This window comes from Scyliorhinus canicula, chromosome 6, assembly GCF_902713615.1.
Source record: "Scyliorhinus canicula chromosome 6, sScyCan1.1, whole genome shotgun sequence".
In the NCBI taxonomy this organism is placed as follows: Eukaryota; Metazoa; Chordata; class Chondrichthyes; order Carcharhiniformes; family Scyliorhinidae; genus Scyliorhinus; species Scyliorhinus canicula.
In genome coordinates this window covers 149,183,668-149,200,308 of record NC_052151.1, presented here as the reverse complement: position 1 = coordinate 149,200,308, position 16,641 = coordinate 149,183,668, and the positions used below count along the sequence as shown (strand labels likewise).

At 47.2% G+C, this 16,641-nt stretch overlaps 1 protein-coding gene across 2 annotated transcripts in view; it reads right to left on the bottom strand.

Annotated features, from left to right (window-relative positions):
* LOC119966840 (protein disulfide-isomerase A6-like) overlaps positions 1-16,641 on the bottom strand; it is a 105,069-nt gene that overhangs the window by 19,676 nt on the left and 68,752 nt on the right. The window contains exons 9-12 of one of the 2 annotated variants that reach the window (XM_038798810.1): positions 9,805-9,892; positions 9,626-9,698; positions 8,266-8,424; positions 6,422-6,515 (exon numbers count right to left, since the gene is read on the bottom strand). In XM_038798810.1, coding sequence (XP_038654738.1) covers positions 6,422-6,515; positions 8,266-8,424; positions 9,626-9,698; positions 9,805-9,892 — 414 coding nt within the window. The remainder of the gene's footprint in view (positions 1-6,421; positions 6,516-8,265; positions 8,425-9,625; positions 9,699-9,804; positions 9,893-16,641) is intronic. The other variant, XM_038798811.1, reaches the window with a different exon arrangement.

The window sequence follows — 16,641 nt, the reverse complement described above, 5'->3', positions numbered from 1 at the left end:
CACCCTCCTAAACACGCCCAAAATGGGAATCTTTTCTTCCCGTTAAATCTTGCCGGTGATTGCACTAAAAGAGATTAACAAGGTTGTTACCTGGACTGGTGAATTTTAGTTGGGGATAGGTTACAATTGCTTTCTGCACAACAGAGGAAGCTGAAGGGAGACCTAATTGAAGTGTGTAATATTATGAGGGGTCTAGATAGACTGGATAGGAAGGCCTATTCGCACTGGTGGGGCATTCATAATCAGGAGTCAGAGATTTAAGGTAGGAGATTTGGAGGGAATTAAAGAGAAATATTTTCACCCAGCGGTGTCATAATATACACCAGTATATCATGGTACAGACATACACTGATGGACACACACAGGGACCAATCCCTGTACAAATACCGCAGCCAATCACCAGTTAGAATGCACACACTATAAAGGCAGAGGGCACCACGGTTCCTGCTCATTCTGGCTGTTGCCTCTCAGTGTAACAAGAACTCATCCAGCCCAGCACAGATTTACAACACATGCTGAGAGAATCAACTGGTTCGGACAAGGCTTAGGTCTCTAGTTTAAGTTAGCATCATTTAGACCCACAGTCATCGTGTGTTAGTTAGTTAGAAGTAGTTAATAAAATTGAGTTGAACCTTCATCAGTATTGGAAGTGTCTGTTCATCTCTCATGTCTACACTAGCCAACACTTCAAGCGGGTGGTGAGGATTTGAAACTCACTACCTGAGGCAGAAACCCTCATAGCATTTAAAATTTCAAAAAAGTATTTGGATCTGCACTTGGAAATGCAGTAATCTTCAAGGCTACAGACCAAGAGTTGGAAGGTGGGATTAGGTTAGATGGATATTTGTCGGCTGGCTCCGACACATTGGGCCAAATGGCCTCCTTCCGTTCTGTGAAGTTCTATGGTTTCCTAATAGTTTTTCCCTCAAGTGGAGATTGGTATAGTTTTCCTCTGCACTGCCTTTAAAGTTCCTTAAAATTGACTTCTTCTGTTGCAGCAACTAGACTACACACTGAACACCAGCTGAAGCCTGATCAGGACACTGCATAGTTTCAACAAGACCTCTAGAGATTTGAATTTAACTGATTTGACAACATAATCCAGGATCTGTTTACTATCATCTCAGATTGTTTAGACACAATTAGCCACAAAATCAATGAGAACTCAGTCTCTTGCTCCTGGCAAGATCTGTTCTTGTTTTATTATTCATTTATTCATAGACAGGCTTTGGAGATCAGGAGGTTAGTTACTCACTGCAGAAATTGCAGCCTCTGCTCTTGCAACTACACTATATCTATGACTGTTTTAATTACATTTTTGTTCAATGGTGACCCCCACATCTTTGATGGCAGGGAATTCAGCAATGATAATTTGTTAATTGTCAAAGAGAGTTGGTAGATTCTCTTTGTTGGGATGATCACTGCCCAGGACCTCGCCCATCTAGGAGTGCACATAGCACCAACATTTACTTCTAATACACAGAGGCTAAAACTAATTCTGTTTTTCATACAAAAATGGTGTGGATCTGGTATTAGGGGAAAGAGACTTGGGTGTAAATCAGATGCATCATAGAATTAGTTGCTCACAGAAGATGCACTCACCTCCAATGTGGTTGTGTTACAGTTCACTCAGGAGTTTGAGTTGCTGTGACAACATGCACATTTACATGCATATTGTAGTCTGGATTTATGAGTTATGGTAGAGGCTCTAATGTTCTTTTAATCACATAGCAGATCAGGAATCCCTCCCATTTGGAGTGTGTTGGGGGGATTTGCAGGTTGATACACAACCCATTTAGCTGTGTTATGACTCCCTGAGCTGTTTCAGGGGCTGTTTAGCACTGGGCTAAATCGCTGGCTTTGAAAGCAGACCAAGGAGGCCAGCAGCATGGTTTGATTCCCGTAACAGCCTCCCCGAACAGGCGCCGGAATGTGGCGACTAGGGGCTTTTCACAGTAACTTCATTTGAAGCCTACTCGTGACAATAAGCGATTTTCATTTTCATTTCATTTCAGTGCTTTGTCCACTCCTCCAAACTGCCTACAGCTTCTGCACACGCCAGACCAGCGAGCAGTCCTTGTTTGTCATTGTGTGATCCAATCAGCCTGCTCATTATCAAAGCAGGCTGTACCTTAAAAGCGAAACAGCACAATACATATTGCTGCAATGCAGAGTGTTGCAAATTGAACAGCAGGCAGACAGAGGGTTCCACAAAACAGATGTGGTGCTGGAGGCATTAGTGGTACAGTTGGACAGCAGGTGAAACATCATGGTTCCATGGTGATCCTCAAGGACATCCTCAGAAAGGTGGACCTGAGGACCTGGGCAGCTGTGTCACATGAAATCCAATATGACCTCACATAGGTGATCAAGGCCAGTGAATGTTTCTTTACCTAATGGGCGTGGTTATACCATTGTGTTGCGCCCGGGTAAATCGTGGGAAAGGCCCAAATCGAGCATTGCGCGAGTCACCCAACCTGTGAGCCCAGCATGATCTGGATCACGCCCTAGCTGAGCTTGATTCAAATAATAATATTCGGCTCATTTCAATAATAATAATCTTTATTATTGCCCCAAGTAGGTGTTATAATAACTCTGCAATGAAATTACTGTGAAAATCCCCTAGTCGTCACATTCCGGCGCCTGTTCGGGTGAATTCAGAATGTTCAATTCACCTAACAAGCACGTCTTTCGGGACTTGTGGGAGTAAACCGGAGCACCCGGAGGAAACCCACGCAGACAGGGAGACCGTGCAGACTCCATACAGACAGTGACCCAAGCTTTGAATCGAACCTGGGACCCTGGCGCTGTGAAGCAACAGTGCTAACCACAGCACTACTGTGCCACCCATATGCATGGCCTATTTGATGCCTCATTCTCCCGGTGCCCGGGAGTCACTTACTGCTGCAGCCGAGGGTCACTCCCCCCACAATGCACTGCCTGCCCCCCATGCCACCTCCTTGGGACCCCTGTAATAGGAGGATTGCGCAGGGATACCTGAAATAGAGAGACCCCAGGGATGCCTGTACTAGGGAGACCCCCCTCCCAAGGACCCCTGTCTTTGGGAGACCCCACAGGGACCCCTGATATAGGAAGGCTCACCCCCAGGGATCGCTGTCATGGGGGACCCAACCCTAGGGACCCCTGAAATGGGGGAACCATATCCCTGCAGGGTCTCCATGCCGAAAGGGAGTCCCTGCACAAACTCCCCCGACAGAACCTCCCCCCCACACAGACTCCCCCTCCCAGTCGCCTCCCCCACCCCCCTCCCGAAGAAAATAGACCCCTGTCTGGAAGCTAGAGAGAAGTCCAGACAGGATCAGTGAAAAGAATGACAGCTGTAACACTTAGCTTGAAGCTCCATGTGTCCATTCCCGAGGAAGAACAGCTGTGACCTACGTTTGGTTCCCATAGATCCATTAGCTGGAAGCTAGTCATTGCTTTCCAGTAGTGGTCTGTGATTGACAGCTTCAAAAAACCATCTGCAGCTTTGATTCATTCCTCTTCCAGGTTAAAGTCCAACAGGTTTGTTTCAAATCACTAGCTTTCGGAGCACTGCTCCTTCCTCAGGTTTACAAACATTGACCACATCAAAGAAAGGTACATGCCCTGCAATCACACACTTGAGTGATTGGAATGCACTTAAGGCTTGGAATGCTCTTACCTTTCTTTGATGTGGTACTTGAGGGTGGGGGGGAAATCCAGGTAATGTGGGGGTGGGGGTTCTGAAGCGGGGGGGGGGGGTGGGGAGCAGTGGCTGGCCGCGGTACCTCACTATCTGCTCATATTCGACATCATGCATAAATTTGCGCATGGCAAGGAATACTGAATTGTTCACCGTTTCGCGCTCCGCGGGGGATCATAAACCGGTTGCAATTTACCTCCGGCAGGAGAACATAGGCCGGGTTTCTTCATCCCGGGGTGCGGCATGCCGTCGGGATTCTCCGTTTCGCCGGCTGGTCAATGGGGTTTCCCATTGTGGGGCAGCCCCACGCCGTCGGGAAACCCCAAGGTTGCCAGCAAAACGGAGAATCCCGACGGTGGAAAATTCAGCCCATAATCTCCCAAACAGAGAATCCTGCCCGAGGTGTTGAAACTGCCTATGATGTTCACAAAATGAAAAGATGTGATTTAGAACACATCTACAAATAAATATTGTTCACATACAGGGTCTTCATAATGTTTGAGATTAGCTCACCATTAGAACCACAAAGGGCCTTGTGTTATATGGCAACTGTACTGTAATTCCACAAATGTATTGTCGTTACAACACATGGGGCTGGATTCTCCAATTTTGAGACTAAGTGCTGATGCCGCCTTGGGATTAGATGCATTTTACGCCCCAACAAACGGCACAAAACCTCCACCGATCCTCCGTCTGGTGGGGGGAATAGCAGGCACGCAGCATAAAGCCCCCGGCTCTAGCTGCTAATACGGCCAGAGAATTGGCGGGTCCATGGCCATGCATGCGTACGGTGGTGGCCTGCAGTGGCTGCGCTGTGCAACATGGCGCCGGCCGTGCATGGACCCGGCCTGCCAAACAATGCCCCCCTTTGGCCAGGCTTGCCACTCCCGGACCACCCCCCACCAGTGCCCCCAGCCCCCGCCAAAGCTCCCCCAGTTTTGGAGGAGGCAGAGTATCCCCCCAACCACCCCCCCCCCTCCCCCCACCGCCAAGTTTGGCACCAATGGGGATTTTCCGTCCGATCGCCAAACGCAATTTTGGCCTCGGAGACCGGAGAATCCTGCCGATGAAGTTTTTCAGGGAATCGTCAAACCTAACCACTCCTTAGGGAAAAGGTAGAGTTAGTTCCCCTCCAAACTGCAGCAGTTCAGGATGTGGCTCACCACCATCTTTTCAAGGGCAATTAGGAATGGGCAATAAATGCTAACCTAGCCAGCGACACCCAAATCCTGAGAAAGGATATTAAAAAACATTAAACACATGGGGCGCGATTCTCCCAAACAGGGAGAAATCGTAAGGCTGGCGTCAAAAACGGGCGGGTTTGACGCCAGCCTACCCCCTCCCGACCGGGAACCGATTCTGGCCCCCGGTCGGGGCTAGCATGCTGCGGCCGTGAACTCCGGCATCGCGGGCTTAACGAATTTCGTTAAGCCCGCTTGCCAGAGTTTGCGACGGCTGACGCGTCACATGACGTCAGCCGCGCATGCGCGGATTGGAAGACTCCAACCCACGCATGCGCAGATGACGTCATCGCGCATTTGCACGAAACCCACGCATGCGCGGGCCGGGATGCCCCTCAGCCGCCCCGCGAATTGATACAGCGGGGCGGCGGAAGGACAAAGAGTGCGCGGGAATCAGACCCGTTGCCCGCGATCGGTGCTCAACGATCGCGGGCCCATGGCACCCTTGGCACGGCCGTGGTACTGCCATGCCAATCGGTGCCATGGTTGCCAAGATCCGAACTTTACGGCCGTTTTTACGAACGGCCAGACCAGGTGTGTTTGCCGTTCGTAAAAATGGCCGTAAAGGGCTTGGACTTCGGCCCATCGGCCAACTGAGAATCGCTGCTCGCCGTAAAAAAACAGCGGCAGCGATTCGTGTCGGGAGTCGGGTTTGGGGGGGGGGGAGAATAGCGGGAGGGCGTCAGACTAGCGTGGCCGTAAAAATTTACGACCCCCGCTATTCTCCGCACCGTCGTGAGTGCGGAGAATTGCGCCCATGGTTTGAGCATCAGTGTTTGCCATGTTAAGCAAACACAATGACAAATCTTCATGATTCTCTTAAGATGTCGGAACTACCTCCAGCTATATTCATCTTTGCACATGCTATACTAACACATCTTCCTGAGCTGCCCCGTGGTGCTAATGATCGACGTGAACACAATCGAGAATAGAGAGATTGAATGAAAGCAAATTCTGATTCTAACATGAAATTCAGAGCAACACCACTATAGCCAAGAGATGAAGAGCTTGTGAAATGTGATGGTCATGTTTAAAGCAAAATACCCCCTGTGACATCCAGCCATTTGTTGTGGCCAACACGAAAGGACCAAAGATCACTGCTGAATGTGGTGGCCATCTGACTCATCTAAGTGCGGTATTTTGAACATTTTACAGCATGATACCAGATTGTGCCTGAAATACACCAAGTAAATCGGGTTTGATACATTGAAAGTGATCTGTAATTTGTGATTTGCAAGTGTCTGCTCTTTGTAAGTTGTTACCATGAAGTATGTGTTTTTGAAGGTATGTCATTTGAGGGCATCCTCACTTGAATGCAAATGAAACCCTATGAATAGATTTAATCTATTTGTAATGTTTGGAATATTATAATTATGTTTGGTTAATTTAAAAAGTACAGGCTCAATGACAAATAAATGCTTCATTCTCATTTTAAAGTAATAAATCTTTAACCAGTTCCATATCTATAAATCCTAAATAAATATAAACAACTTACATCTTCCTCCTTGGCCGCCCAGTGTTTCACTGTTTTGATTTTAGGTAAAACATCACCTATTGGCGTTCTGGAAACATGTCCCATAGAAAGTCTTCTATACATCAGTAATGATTAAAATACAATTGTTACTTTACTAAAGGGAACAACTTCGTAATGCTTTTTTAATGTTTCACAATCAAAATATACAATCCATCACATTCCATTCTTACTGTTAAATAAAAATAAAATATTCAGTACACTACTTTGCATTTTATACATCTTATTTAGTTTTTAAAATTGTACGATATAATTTTAATAGCCTTAAGACAGGATTTTAGGAAATATATTACGGCATTGTTTCTACATACAATTTGATTGAAATTGATAGATTTTTAATAGGAACGGGCATTGAGGGGTATGCTCATGAGCGATTAAATGGGATGAGGTACAGATTGGAGATGATTTAACTGAAAAGTCGGAATAGGCTCGAGGAGGTGAATGGCTAACTCCTCTTCTAACGTTCCCAACCCTCTTGTTTTTTTTCTGGGATGTCCCAGTATTGGTATCTTCAGCACAACTACGGGTAATTCATAAGAAAAGGTCTTCGTAAGCACAGAATGTATGCATGTGCAGTAGGCCAGCTCATATGGCTTGTGGCCAATCTGCACTGACTGAGCTCTATTGGTCACCCTGCTATTCTGGCCAGTTGTGAGGATGGTGGCATCACGGTCAATTAAAATCACCTGGACACTCCATGGGCAGGAATTTTCCACCACCACTGTGGGGAACACATCCCCAAGCCATTTAACCCTCATTATTGTGAAAGAACCAGTTCAGAGACGTGCCCGCCAATCTGCAATGGCAGCTGCGGCCAAGACTGGGACTATAAGCAGTCCCCAGATTCTGTTGGGGTCCAGAACCAGGTGAATGCAGGCGGGCGGGTTGCCCTAGGCCTCAATCAGTCCTTGAAGACCAGTTGGGGAGGGCGGGAGGGTGTTGGGAAGGTTATCTAGGGACTTTCACACGGCCTCCCCCAATGCCTGCAAACCAGGTGGCAGGGGACCATTAAAGTAAACCTAATGAGTTCTGATTTTAGTAAGTGAGAAACACAAAATGGAGAAGAGAGACACTTGGCAAGGGAGGGAAAGAAAGGGTACCATAAACTGAGAGGAAAAGAGAATCAATTGGGGAGTGAGAATGAAAGAAACACGAATTGTAAGAACAGAGCAAACTGTGGTGGGAGGGTAAATCAAATTGGGAGAGGGAGCATTACAAACAAGGGAAGAGTGTCTGCTGATTATGTGTGTTGTTACATAGTCCCTGGACAAAGAACATTGTTTAACTACCCTCTGCATTCAAAAATACCCTCCTAATTTCTGACTTTGCTTTGATAATTATCCCTTACATTTACATCATCTACTCACTGGTCAGTGAAAATAGTTTTTCCCAATTTACCTTACAAATTCCGTGTGCACATTTTCCCTGTGGCTACATAGGTCTCATCCCCACAACCCAAAGATGTGCAGGGTAGGTGGATTGACCATGCTAAATTGCCCCTTAATTGGAAAAAAATAATTGGGTGCTCTAAATATATTTTTAAAAAGATTTATCTTTCAAAACCCTCTAATAATTTTAAGCAAATCTGTCAGAATTCCTCTTAACGTTTAATATGCTAATGAAAGCAGTCCCAGTTTCTTTGCTCTTTACATGAATACACTTGTGATTCTTGGTATCACCTTGCTAAATGTCTTTACATCCTTCTCGAAGACTTTGAAATCCTTTCTAAGGTAGGGCATCCAAAACTGAACACAAATATGATTAAAGTAATCTGAAAACATATTTAATATAAAGGTTTAGATTTTTACCTAAAAAACTCAGCTAGTCCAGGTTCACTGAATGAACCCTTCAAGAGTACTTTCTTTCTTCTTCTTGCATCAATGGCTATTATGGCAGGATACATCAGGTCTCCAATACCTAAAGCACTTTCTAGGTTTGGCTGAGCTCCAGATTCTGTCCACAACCAGCTAAAATGGGAACAAAATGGTGTTGTTACAACAACACAAAAAATGTTCTTCATCCAATGACCGTAATCATCTTCACAAATAGTAAATATCCATGCGAACATAGCTTCAAATTTAATTGAAGGCTATAAAGGTTTTCAGAGCTCAAAGAATGATCTCAAATCAGAACAAAATTTTGGTTCAGATTGCTCAAACAATTGTGATGAATGCTCTGTGAGCCCTTTGGTTTTATATTTAGTTTTGGAGTCCAAGAATGTTCCTACAGTTTGGAAGGAGGCTCATTTTGTACTGATATTCAAAAAGTTTAATAGATCTGAATTGGAAAACCATAATCCATTAGTTTAATGTCAGTTCAGGAAAAGTTGTTAGAACAAATAATGGTGATACTCAGTAAGTGATCTTAACTGTGACGGGGTTGTTAGAGACTTACAATATTGTTGATGGAAAACAGGTCCATGCATTAGCAACCTGGTTAAATTATTAGCTTGATGGATAAAAATTGCACACTTGAACAAGGTGCCATATAATAGATTATTATACAATATAATGTCTTGTGGGATTGGAGGTTAGATCTGGGATTTGGTAAGGAATTAGTTGTATCCTCATAAACAGTTCACGTTTTGACAGCTGTGACAAAATTCACCACAGAGGCTCACACAATCCAAAAAATTCGAAAGCAACGACAGCAGATTTCCTTCCCTAAAGGAAATTAGTGGACCAAATGTTTTTTTTATGACAATCAAGAATGGTTTCATAGTCACTATTGCTGAGATTTTATTAATTGAATTCAAATTCCACCATCTGCCATGTTTTGGGCCTCTGGATTACAAGTCCAGTGACAACAATTCTCACTACACTACCGGAGAAAAATGTAATTGGTTTTAAATCATAGAGTTATGAAAAATGAAATGAAAATCGCTTATTGTCACAAGTAGGCTTCAAATGAAGTTACTGTGAAAAGTCCCTAGTCGCCACATTCCGGCGCCTGTTCGGGGAGGCTGTTACGGGAATTGAACCGTGCTGCTGGCCTGCTTGGTCTGCTTTCAAAGCCAGCGATTTAGCCCTGTGCTAAACAGCCCCTGTTATTGACCAAAAATAGACAAGATCATCTTGGTAATGAGTCATTTCAACATGCATGAAAATTTATATTAAAATTGTTCTCATTGTAGACTCCTACTATTCCTCAACTAAAAAAAATACTCACCCCCATTTTTTCTTTCTGTATTTTTCTGCCATTTTCACCAGTAAGGTCAGATAATCACTTCTGCCACTAGAACCTGGCATTAGGAAAGTTTCATTAAATAGTAAAACATAATCTTAACTAAAAAATGACATACAAAGTATATAACCCCAAATTTAATATAATTTCATGGGATAATATACCTGTGTCAGAAATGTTTGGCAGTGCAGCAATAATACACAGTAACTGATGATCACATGTTTCCTTCAAAACAGCTTCACTGACCATTTGCTAAAAAAAAGCAAGACATTTTTAAAATTTATGTTAAGAGTTTTGATTTCCTCAATGCTGATGTTGTATCTGTAATAATAAAAAGGATATAAAACAGTTATAAAAAGAGATAGTCTACTTTGCATTTCACAATTCTGTTATCCTTTTACCAATTTCAGATGATTCTCAGAGATTCAACATCAATCTCTTCAAATGGGCATTTCTAGAGGATTTTTGAAGGAAATAATTCTAAAACTTTAAAGATGGGCAAATTGTTCTCCAATTTATGGGTACCCAGCCTTCAATTGTATTGATGGAATGAGCAATTTTAGAAAATAATTTCAGAGATAGTTCAGGACTAAGAGTTCTAAGTTTCATGAACAGAGTCTCAAAGAACTGAAACTATTTTCATCCTAGGAAACAGATTATTTTCATCATAGAGAACACAGAGGTATAGACAAATATAGCTGCAAACTAGTTGAATTTGATGCAGTCATAAAGCTAGAAGACACAAGAAAACTTGAAATTATACAGACAAAAACTCTACAGAGCAATGGATATATGGAATACTTTCCCAACCAGAATCACAAGGTTGATTTTAGGCTCCATTACAGCCTGGCAAAGGCACAGAGGATGTAACGAAGAGTAAAATTGGACGAACAGTCCCAATTGATGTTCATCTATTTAATGTTTTGCTAGTTTTACAATCCTCCCAGCAAATCCCAAGTTAACTTACTTAAATATAATATAATACTGAGGCCCTGAGGGCTTTGCGTCTGTGAGGCCTTCAACATATCATTAAATATTTTGGATACCCATACCAGGGTCGACCACAGCTGCACCTCGTCTGTCCTACCAACCTCACCCAAGACAGAGCCATGATGCAGCTTCTCTCCTGAAAGCCAATTTCACCCCTTTGACTGTGTCAAACCTCTAGTTTCACAGCGGAAGGATATTTCAAATGAGAAATTAGCCTCGTCAGTGAGAGCACTTCACGTTCCTGCACTCTCAAGTGCCTCCCTGAAGGCACAAGTGCCATGTCTCAGAGGATGATTAACGTACTGTATGTCCAGCAAGTTTTGATGCCCGTACAGTGTGCTTGAATTCCGTGAAAAACGGCGAGCGGCGATTTTTCCGAGCGGGGGTGAGGAGGGGGGGGGGGAGAGAATCGCTGGGGCCGCCAGGGGGGGCGTAAAAAATGTCGGGAGGCCCTCCCACGATTCCCATGCCACGTGGGGAGCGGAGAATTCCGCCCTGATTGTCTGAATTTTTGGAGGGCAGCTGAGCACGACCTCCCTAATGGCAGAGGTCTGGGGTATAGGGTCTAGGATTCCTGATGTGACCGGAGGTGAGTGTGCAGAGTAAGGTTTTACAGCACAACTGGCTTGCTGGATGGTACTCAGAGAAGGCAGGACAGTCATGGTAAGGGTGGTGGAGGCCTGGAGGATTTGAGGGTCCCGGCATAGAAGCCCTAACTGATTGTCGGTCTCTCTCCTTCTCCAATTCTTTCCAGAAAAAACTGTTTGTTGGTGTGGATCCTGCAGAGGCTGCCCTCGTTGTGCTTGTGACAGCCAAGGCGAGCAGTTGCCACCCATCAGGCTGAGGAGAGAGCCAGAAGTTGAGGCCAGCGACGGCCGAAGGTGTACAGACGTTGGTCCTTCCATGAGCTAATGGACAGCATATGCTGCACAAAGCACTGTCTCTGACAGTGCGTCACATGTCCTCGCGAACATGGCACCTCGTGGAGGAGGAGGAGGCTACCTGCTCCAGGTGTCCATGAAGGTCCCTTGATAGATTATTGATTTATTCATGGTTTTAGTTGCTAATTGAATGCATAGATAAAGAGTGAAATTATTAAAAGTACCATGACTGTGAGAATACAGTCATTGGGCGGGATTCTCCCCTACCCAGCGTGACGGGGGGTCCCGGCGTAGGGGAGTGGCGCCAACCACTCCGGGGTCGGGCCTCCCCAAAGGTGGGGAATTCTCCGCACCTTTGGGGGCTAGCCCGCGCCGGAGCGGTTGGCACCAGACTGGCGCAAAAAACCGGCGCCCCCGGCAGCGGGGCTGGCCGAAAGCTTTCGCCAGTCGGCGCATCCGCCGGCGGTGACGTCAGCAGCCAGCTGCCGCCGACGTCACCACCGGCGCATGCGCGATGTGGGTTTCTCTTTAGCTTCCGCCATGGCGGAGGCCGTGGCGGCCGCGGAGGAGAAAGAGTGCACCCAGGGCACTGGCCCGGAGTCTGAGCGGGGGGCCCTGATCGCGGGCCTGGCCACCGTGGGGGCACCCCCGGGGTCCGATCGCCCCGCGCCTCCCACAGGACCCCGGGGGCCCGGTCGCGCCGCCGATCCCGCCGCCACCAGAGGTGGTTCAAACCTCGGCGGCGGGAGAGGCCTCCCAGCGGCGGGACTTCGGCCCATTGGGGGCCGGAGAATCGCCGCAGGGGCCTCGCCGATCGGAGTGGCGAGATTCTCGCCCCCGCCACTTCCCGGGTGGTGGAGAATCTCTGCCACGGCGGGGGCGGGATTTTCGGCGGCCCCAGGCGATTCTCCGACCCTGCTGGGGGTCGGAGAATTTCGTCCATTGTTTCAGATAATGAACTACCTATTGAACTCTGTGTCTTGACTGTGGAAATTTAGACATTGTTTCAGTGAATGTTTCACATAATGAATGAACTATTGTGTTTCAGTGTATTCAGCAATAAGAACTTATCAACTAATTAGTTACAATAAACTCTATAGCCAGCGGTGCAGTGAGAAACCTATTTTCATGCTACTGTGCATGTAGACGCTGAGCTAACTTTCATGGACACCAGTCAATCTTAAGTAATGGCCAATGTTTGATTAATAAATCATCCTCTAAAGTAACAGACATCCATTTGAACAAACCAGGAGGTCTCAGCTGAGAATAAATGAGGGATTAGACCAGAGATAAGGATTTCTTTAAAAGTAGGACCTCGTGGCCAACATCTTGTTCCTGAATTTTTGCCTTCCTGAATTCTTGAATCATCTATCCGTTTGTTTCAAACTGATTTCTTTATGCTTTTATGTTTAATGCTTCTTTGCCATCTATTTGACCCATTTATGCATTGTTTGATATTTTGTTTCTAAGTTTTGATTCAGTTCTTATGCAAGTGTATTAATGTGAATACTGAGCAATAAAGTTGTATTTTCAACACCTCCAATCAGCCGGACCATTGACTCTTATTAGAAGAAGGTAAAGCAGGAGTCCCAACATCCCTACACTTTTATTCCACCAGGTCATTCCAGGGCTCGAGCAGAGACCTGTGTGGAATATCTCAATCATCAGTCCAAAGGTACATTTGGGAGGTGACGGATGTTCTGTATGCCCAGGAATCAGATTATATCACCTTTGACCTGTACTACGCCCATCAAGATGCCTGGGCAGCAGAATTTGTTGCTATTGCCAGGATGCCCCAAGTCCAGGGGACAATTGCTGACACACATGCCTGCCTGCGAGCACTTGGGATCAGGGAGTGCCCAATATTCAGAGGAAGGGGTTCCAGACCCTGAATGTTCAGATCTGTGCAACCACTGCCTCGGGATCATGCACATGTATGCCCACTACCCTAACAGTTTGCGTGACAGCTACATCCTAGAGCACTCAGAGATCCCGGTGTCTTGAGGACCACCCCAGCATGGCGGGTTTGCTTACGTGGGACAAGGGATATCCGCTGAGGACATGGCTGATGACGCTAGGGTGGAGGCCTGAGACCGAGGCCCAATATAATGAGGCCCATGTTGCCATCTGTGCTGTAATTGAGCGCTGCATCTGGCTGCTCAAGATGCGGTTCTAATGTCTTGACCGCTCTTCCGGTATCCTGCAATACGCCCCCAGAGGGTCACCCGCTTTGTGGTATTCTGCCGTACCCTCCACAATCTGGCACGGCTGCAGGGCAACATGTTGGAGGAGGAGGAGCAGGCGGAGGAATATGGGGCCTCATATGAGGAAGAGGTGGTGATGTGTTGGGTAAGCTGGGTCTACGAGGACTGCGCTTACTGCAGTGGTGAGAGAGACAGGCTTTCAACACTTGAAGACATGCAATTCGATTTTATTGAACACTTAACTATAATACATGCTTTAACTGTGGGTTGACACTATGCTGACTTGACTGGAGACCTGAGGCTAACCTGACCAGACTATCTTACTACCACATGGTGTTTGTTCTAGTTGCAGCTCACGGGCTCCGACTGTCTCAGGGCTGGATCCCGAGAGAGCGGGAAAACTAGTGCCCTCTGGCTTTATAGTGGTCGTGTCCTGTCTGGTGATTGGCTGCTGTGTTCTGTGTGTTCACTGGTCATCCTGTGTCTCAATCACTGCCTGTCTGCACACCATCATATACCTGGATGTATATTATGACAGGTGGCAGACCAGGAGGGGCTGGAGGATGAGCCCGAAGAGGAGCCAGAGGATGGAAGACAGGCGGGCGGCAAGGATCCATCATGCATGGAGGTCCAGGGAGGCCGCATCATCTCCAGTCTCCTAGGGTGAAGCTGTGGCATCAGTTCAAACCCTAACTGCCCTCTTCCCTCGCCACCACAACACGCTGTCCTTCACCACTCCTCCCCTCTCCAAGGGTCTGTGTTACATCACAGGTGGTGAGCCTGCATTGGCAAGTGAAACTTGCCGTCAGGAATTCCCCCAAAGGGAGGTGGAGAATCGCGGAGGCCCTGGAGAATACCGGGTCAGCCCCACTAATGATATGTAAATGGTGTTTACTGTACGTGCGAAGTAGAACACATCGACAGCGATGTCGAGGCACTGGAGCATGGTGTTCTGGCGTGTGCCCGGCTGCCCGCCACGATTTTGGTTTCATGACCAATTCTCCACCCCAAACGCGTTTCGGAATTTTGGCATCGGTCAACAAAGAATCCCACCCATCACTCGTTGTTACCCTTACACATGACATTTCAACCCAAAGCCTGGTAACCACACAAAATTTGTCATAATGGAGATTATTTGGAATTTAGTGCTTATATTTTCAAAACAGGGCCGAAATTCTCCCCTACCCGGCGGGGCCGGGGGTCCCGACGTAGTGGAGTGGCGCCAACCACTCCGGCGTCGGGCCTCCCCAAATGTGCGGAATTCTCCGCACCTTTAGGGGCTAGGCCCGCGCCGGAGTGGCTCCCGCTATGCCGACTGGCGCCAAAACTGGCGCCAACGGCCTTTGGCACCCGGCGTCGGGGCTGGCCGAAAGACCTTCACCGGTCGACGTGAGTCCGCGCATGCGCCGGAGCGTCAGTGGCCACTGACGTCACCACCGGCGCATGCGCAATGGAGGGGGTCTCCTCCGCCTCCGCCATGGTGGAGGCCGTGGCGGCGGCGTAAGAAAAAGTGTGCCCCACAGCACTGGCCCGCCTGCCGATCGGTGGGCCCCGATCACGGGCCAGGCCACCGTGGGGGCGCCCCCCGGGATCCGCTCGCCCCGCGCCCACCCCCCAGGACCCCAGGGGCACGCTCGCGCCGCCAATCGCGCCGGCACAGAGGTGGTTTAAACCACGATGGTGGGAGAGGCTTGACAGCGGCGGGACTTCGGCCCATCGTGGGCCAGAGAATCGCCGGCGGGGGCCTGCCGATCGGCGGGGCGCGATTCCCGCTCCCGCCAATTCCCGGGTGGCGGAGAATTCTGGCCACGGCGGGGGTGGGATTTACGCCGGCCCCGGGCGATTCCTCAACCCTGCGGGGGGTCGGAGAATTCTGCCCCAGGATTGGTACTGTCACATCAACAACAGATGCTATTGTCCCTATTCTGGAATAGTCACTTAAAAATTGCTCGAGCTTGGGATCTGTTTCTTTTATGGCTGAAACAGAGTCTGGAAGCATTTGAATTATTTTGCTAAATTACCATATGAAATTCCTTTGAAGCTTTTGTTGACCTTTCAGTTCTAGAAGAACTGCTCCAAAGTCTGTGATAGTGGTTTGTCCCTTGGTGTCCAACCATGTGCAGGTTAGGTGTGGTTGTGGGATTGCGGGGATAGGGCAGTGGGCCTAGGAAGCATGCTCTTTCAGAGGGTAGGTGTAGACTCAATTGGCAGAATAGCCTCCTTCTGCACTGCAGGAAGTCAATGCTTCTATGGATTGGTATATTGTACACTGGTTATAAAGGACAGAATCCCAATGTTTTTTTAATTCATTGGATGTGCATGTCACTAGCTAAACCAGCATTTATTGCTCATCCCTAATTGCCCTTAAACTAAGTGGCTTACTAGGCCATTTCAGGGGGTATCTTAGAGTCAATCACATGTAGGCCAGATGAGAGATGGCAGATTTCCTTCCGTAAAGGATATAGTGTATCAGATGGATTTTTATTACAATTGACAGTGGTTTCAGGTATTAATACCCACTTCGAAGCCAAGAACTGTGCTCCATTCGATTTCCCCCTTACACAGCTGAGTATGAACTCCCCCGGTCATTGGAGGTGGGGTTTCCCCTTAACAAGGGGAAACTACTCTGTATAAAAACCCTGAGGAGGGTGGCCCTTCAGGAGAGGGGTAGTAGTTCCTTATTTTGTGCATACCAAAATAAACCAGTTGTCCATTTCTACCCTACCGTGTGTTCCTGTTGCCTCTTCTGTTCGGTTCTACATCATGGTCATCAGATTTTTAATCAAATTCAAATTGAACTACGTACCTTGGTGAGACTTGAACCCAGGTGCCCTGGGTCTCTGGATTACTAATTCAGTGACAATACTACTATGTCACCGTCTCTCCTAATGTACAAATAAATGATTCCATTTAAGTTACTTCTGCT